The sequence below is a fragment of the Grammomys surdaster genome, unplaced genomic scaffold (assembly GCF_004785775.1).
Source record: "Grammomys surdaster isolate TR1022 unplaced genomic scaffold, NIH_TR_1.0 125769, whole genome shotgun sequence".
NCBI classification, from domain to species: Eukaryota; Metazoa; Chordata; class Mammalia; order Rodentia; family Muridae; genus Grammomys; species Grammomys surdaster.
This window is the reverse complement of record NW_021620600.1, coordinates 1,904,562-1,910,561: the sequence shown is the minus strand read 5'-3', so window position 1 is coordinate 1,910,561 and position 6,000 is coordinate 1,904,562. Positions and strand designations below refer to the sequence as shown.

Sequence of the window (6,000 nt, the reverse complement as noted above, 5' to 3'; positions counted from 1 at the left end):
CTCTCTCTCTCTCTCTCTCTCTCTCTCTCTCTCTCTCTCTCTCTCTCATACACACACACACACATGCACACACACACAAACACACACTGGTTATCAACCCACATGCAATTTCACATCCATTTTCTTTGACACAAGGATCTCTCTTATAGACACACACACACACGAGAACACAGGGACACACACATGTGTGCTCCCAGAGTCACATTCACTAACATATTTTTATCCTTACACACGAGGAGTCTCTCACACACCCACACAGAATCTCACACACGAGCCTCTCTAGTTTTCGTTTTACACACACAGACTATATATCACACATGAGATTCGGGTCTGAAATCTAGAAGAAGAAAAAACAGAATCCTAAATCTAGACCCACAAATCTGAGAAGGCTTTTCCAGGCTGTGAGGGGGAGGAGTAAAGGAAGGTGACAGCGGGCGGGCAGGCAACAGCGACAGAGCAAAGATGGAAGGGGGAGGAGGTGGGCAGCAGGCTGGTCTCTGCACAGGGCTGCAGCGAGGCAGCGCAATGCAGCTAGGTCAGCCTGGAGGGTGGGCAGTAGGAGCCAGGTTCTAATCCCAGCTCTGCCTTCACTTCTGCTCCTTCTGTGGGTCTCAGTGTGCTCATGAGGTACCCATGCCTGTGGCCTCTCTGTGAGGCTACCAGAAAAAGACAGTAATTCTGCTATCCTCAGGGGGTACCCACTAATACCTACCTGCACCCCAGTGCCCTCTGACTGTTCAGGTTTCCCCTGCATCTGTTCTTCAGTAGGTGACTTTTCAGCCTTGTGGTTTTATACGGGCAGGCCCTCAAGCTGTACTTAGGTGGTCTGGTCTGTCTGTCTCCGTTGGGTGAAGGCCACCTCATAGCCTAGGCATGGCTGGGGGTGGAAAGAGCATATAAGGAGGATGGATACACCTCTCGTGCCCTGAAACATGGGCACACTGATCAAAGTGGAGTCCACAGTGGCAGGTGGAGGGGCCCAGCCTTCTGCAACTACCTTAAAGAAGTTGAGCCTAGCTTGGCCTAGCTTCCAGGGGCCAAGGTCAAATGTGAGTGGAGGGGCTGCTCTAACCCAGGGCTTGGCCTAGCCTGCCAGGCATCTCTCTCTCCCAGCGTATGCTGGTTCATTCTCCCTGTCCCGTGCTCCAGCCCCTCCCCACAGCTCAGCATGGCCTTCAGTTACATAATCCTCTAGCAGTAGTGGCCTCTGTCATCAAGGAGCCGGGGGAGAGGAGAGGCCTCCTCTAAGGGTCCCAGGCCATTCTGGAGAGTGACAGGGGCCATCTCAGGGAAGAGTAGGATCCCAGAAGGCTCTGATTCAAATTTTACTTGGCCTCCTGCTTCCTACCCAACCTTGGCCATGATCCTCAGTGGTGACATGGGAGACCAAGTGCTCTCTGTCCCTACCCACAGTACCTATTCAAGGATTCAAGGTATGAGATTTTGAGCTGCTGTCCCCCTCCCCATACATCTTTCTGTTTTATATCAAATCTGTCAGGTGCCTGCCTGTACAGCCCTTCCTTGTCCTTGGGCACCTCAGAACTCTCCCCCTAGTTCCGAAATCTTGTTTGCCCACTGATTTTCAGATTCCAGCTTCTCCTTACTCCTCACCCCCACCCCAGCCTCCTCTGGCTCAGCCTCCTGTCAGCAAAAGAGAAGGAGTCTGGAGTAGGCAATAGATGCGCAGAGGTAGTGTTCTTGCCAGAGAGGGGCAGAGGTGGCTTATAGACAGGGAGGGACAGTTTCACATTTCCAACTCTACACATCTCTCTCATCCTTGGTACGCTTCAGGCTAGAGAACAGAGCTCAGGAAGACATGGAGTGTGTTTTCCAGGGTAGCTGTCTCTCTGGGGGTCTGTTTTTTGGGCTCAGCAACAGATGGTACATCAGATGGACCTTGCAGTCCACCACTCTCCCCATTTTACAGAGCAAACTAATCCCGGGAGGCCATCGGAAGGGTCAAGGTCAGCAACAGGATGTCCTTTCTCCCTTGTAACAATTTGCTGTTTCTAAAGGGGTGTGACTGAGGAAGACACACCCACTTCATACACACACACACACACACACACACACACACACTCCTTCTGGGTACACTCCCCTTAAGGCTTTCCTCTCTGCCAGCATCTTCCCAGGGCCCAGAGAAAGCAGGAGTTTAAGGCTTTGACCTCCTCCAGGCTCTTCCTAGTCCGGGGAAGACAGGCGTCCCATAGATCACCATTCTCTTATCTCCCCCACCCAGAACAGACTCACACCGAGCACTAAGCTATTAACTCTGAGCATTCCCCAAGATCACCTCCTCAAACGGCCTGAAGGTGGTCCCTGAGGATAGAGAGAGTGTCTGTCCCTAGCTTCCCAGCAGGCCGAGGCACTGTCTCTACTCCAAAGGCTCCCTGACTTGGGCAGAAGTAAGGAGTCTTCCCACCTTCCCCAAACCAAAGGGCAATTCACACCTTCATAGTGACCATCTGCCAATGGCACGGATGGGCGCTAACAGGAGTGTGGGGGCTTACGTACATTCATATATACACATATGCACACTTGTTCCTATGGACTTTATCCATTCAAATACACACTGGCACACTTACATAAACATGCATGCACAGTACACACACACACACACACACACACACACACACACACACATTCAACCAGCAATAGACTCATGTATACAAACCCAGTTATGGCAAAACCACTCCTTCTCTTACACTCGTACACGTACACACCCCCTTCAGTTCAGAACACTCTGGGCACTCACTGTCCATTGCACCCTGCCCGCGGGAAGCGGTAAAGGCTGCCTTTCTGGGTCAGGTTCTTCGGATGGGTAAGCAGTCACTTACCCGCGCATAGCGGGACGAGTAGGGGTCCTCGAACAGCGCCCAGATGCGCGGCTGCCAGCGGCGCCAGAAGCCGCCAGGCCGGCCATCTGGGGAGTCACTGAGCGCCAATCTCTTGGTCATCTCCAGCTCGTCCTCGCCGTCGCCTGAGTCGCCGGGGCCGTCGGCGTCCGCGTCGTCGGCGCTGTTGTCCAAGGGCGCGCCGCCAAAGCTGTCCAGCGCCTCCTCAGCGTCGCGGTGCTGGCGATACGTCATCCAGCAGCAGGGCTCCACGTCCGTCTCGTCGATGCCCCAGAAGGCCAGCTCCTCCTCGTAGAGCGGCCCGCACACGTCGGCCGGGCAGTGCAGCTTGCCGGTGCGGTAATAGTTCAGGATGTGAGCGAAGACACCCGGGTGGCGGTCAAAAAAGAACTCGTCGGCGCGCGGGTCATAGTCAAAGTGGCTGTGGGCGTCCGGCTCCGCCAGCCAGGCAAGCCGCGTGCCGGGCAGCGTGCGCAGCGTCGAGCGGTACGTCTGGTGGCGCGTGCCGCCCACGTTGATCACGATGCGCTCGCTCTCGTCCCCTTGGCCCATCGCGGCGCCCCCTTAGGCATGGCGCGGCCCAGCGACACCCATGGGAGCTGCCGCCAGGGGGAGTTGGCGACGGGGAGGGGGGCGCAGAGCCTCTTCCCCCCTCCCCCCAGCCGTCGGGGGGCACAGAGGACCGCGGCTCTGGCCACCCACCCCAACCAATGAGCCAAGCCCCCTCAGGGGGAGCTGTCAGTCAGGTGCGGGTCCAGGAATGTGCGCGCGGGCTCCCTAGGGTCTTTAAGGCTCCTAGTGTGAGAGGGAGCTGGCCTGGCTGCGGAGGAGGCAGTGGAAGAGAGGAGGGAGGTAAAGAGGGAGGGAGGAAGGGAGTGGGGCGGCGCTCAGCGGCGAGGCCCGGGAGGAGGGGAGAGAGGATGGGGGGGCCGGGCTCTCGGTACCATCTCAGCGGGAAAATGGAGAAATCGACACAAAGCTTTTTAGGGGAAGGTCAGCTGCTCCGTTTCGGGGGCCGGACCGATAGACCAGCCCCAGCTGGGAAAGAGGGGGTTACGGAAAATCCGCGCTCGGCTCTGCGGTGGTCGCCGCAGCGCGCTCCCGGTGCGGTGGGGACGGATGCGGCTTGCTCTCCTCCCTGCGTGACCCGTCCCCTTCGGCTCTCCTTGCCTGTCTGCCTACTCCCCTCGGTGGCGGGTGAAGCTGCCCGACCTCCCTCCTCGTTCCTTCTCCCCGCCTCCCGGAGGAGATGGCGGGTCCCCTGGGTAGGGGCACCAGGGTGCTGCCCCGCGGGGCGGCCGAGGAGCGCAGCGCCTGGTGCGCTCGGGCTGGGTCGGGGGTTCCGCTGGGCTGCGCGGGGACTCAGGCTTCCGCGGCGGTGCTGAAAGGACAGCTCCCGGACGGCTGCCGAGCCGCGCTGGGCCGAGCGAAGGTTCTCCCGGCTGGGTTTGCTTGGCGGGGCCGGCGGGCACTGGCTCCGGTGTCTCTGCGCCCCGCACTCCGCTCCCTGCTCTGGGAGGGCGGGTGGCGCTGGCAGCCGAGGCGAGGGGCGCTGCCGAGGTCGGGCCCGGTAGGCGGGGGTGGCAGGTCCGGGCGCGGCGCAGCGAGGCTGGCGAGGCCAGGGAGGCGAGGCGCGGAGCGGCCACTGCCGCCGCCGCCGCCGCCGCGCCGCTGCTGCCTCCGGGCTGCTGCTCCGCTGCCTGCTCGCTCGCTCGTTCGCGCGGTCCGCGTCCAGCCCGCGGCTCTCCGGACACGGGCACACGGCGCGCGCAGCCGCACTCGCCCCCGGAGGGAGGCGCCGCGCTGGGTCCTAAAAAGCCCTGATTCTGCGCCCCCCCTCCTAGGCCGGCACCGAACCCCGCCTCCCTCAACCCTGGCGCTGGGGGCGCCCGCCGCCCTTCCTTGCCTCTTACTCGGTGGGGACCCGCCTACGCTCCGCCCTAGGGGAGCTCCACTAGTTGGGCGGATGCTCCCAGCAACGTCTGGGCCGGCGCCCCCGGGTCACACCGAGGTGAGAAGGGCGTCGGCCAGCTCCTCTTCTAACCCAGGAGCCATCTGATACCTTGAGCAGACAAGCCATTCCTTGACCAGGACGAGTACTGACTTCTCAAGGAATCCTTTAATACCGAACCTTCCCCGGGAAACCAGAAGCCCCAATGACCCTTTCAGAGAACTTCTTCCGTGGACTCCGAAATAGTACCCTTCTCACCATTCCCTTGCCCTAACTCACCATTGATGATCAATCCTGAGCCCCTCTTAATCTCTTTGGCCCTGTTCAGACCCTAAACCCTTCCTGACTCTGGGGTGACTTAATCACAACAATGACAGACAGACCTCAGTTTACCCAGAAAACCAAGTTACCTAACCTGAACTACCTTAGGAAAACATGTGCAAAGACTGCTCAGCTCCTTGAATACTGACAGCCTCACTCCCCTAGAGCTTCAGGCACCCTGGGTGGTGAGCCACGTGTGTCTACAGACTGTGGTTCCTACAGATTCAAATATAATGCAGGGGACAGAGATTGTATTTCTAACTTCAGAGTCCTCCTGGCTCATGCTTGCCACCCACACCTAGGTTTAGTTAATCAACCACCATCATCATCATCACTCATTCCTTACTTCCAGATTCTGTACCAAGCACAAAGTCACAAGGGACAAATCAGACCCAGCCCTCAACCTCCAAGGGCTCCCAGCTTTTTAAAGAAGTGGGCAGGTGGGATTGAGAAGGACTGGAAGGTCAGGCCCAGCTCCAGAGGCCGCTGGGCTTTGAAAGATGCTTATTGATCCCTGTCCATTGCAATCGAACAGGCTGCCCCGGCAAAGGGGATTTAATTAAGAAGCGAGAGGCTCTTATTACCTGTTGGCACTTGCTAACGGTGCAGACAGCTGTCTGTCTATACAGACCCGCAGTCACTGTTGCGAGCCTAGGGACAAACCTGTGACAGATCTCCTCACCTGATCACGGGAATCACAGCATTAATGAAAACAGATCTTCATGTCACATGGGGAAAGTGTGGGGAGGTAGAGAAGGGTGAGAGGCAGGAGGCAGAGGGGCAGAGTTATTAGAGTTATTAGAAAGGGGCAGAGATGGACAAACAAAGAGGGGAGGAGTGTGAAGAGACCTCTTCCCTCCAGAAGCTTTGGTC

The 6,000-nt window shown here is 58.2% G+C and overlaps 1 protein-coding gene across 2 annotated transcripts in view; it reads right to left on the bottom strand.

Annotated features, from left to right (window-relative positions):
- Window positions 1-4,617, bottom strand: part of Kcnc1 (potassium voltage-gated channel subfamily C member 1) — a 42,104-nt gene extending 37,487 nt beyond the window's left edge. Inside the window, exon 1 of one of the 2 annotated variants that reach the window (XM_028788957.1) lies at window positions 2,838-4,617. In XM_028788957.1, coding sequence (XP_028644790.1) covers window positions 2,838-3,407 — 570 coding nt within the window. In that variant the 5' untranslated portion in view covers window positions 3,408-4,617. The remainder of the gene's footprint in view (window positions 1-2,837) is intronic. The other variant, XM_028788956.1, reaches the window with a different exon arrangement.
- Window positions 4,618-6,000: the final 1,383 nt, after the last annotated feature.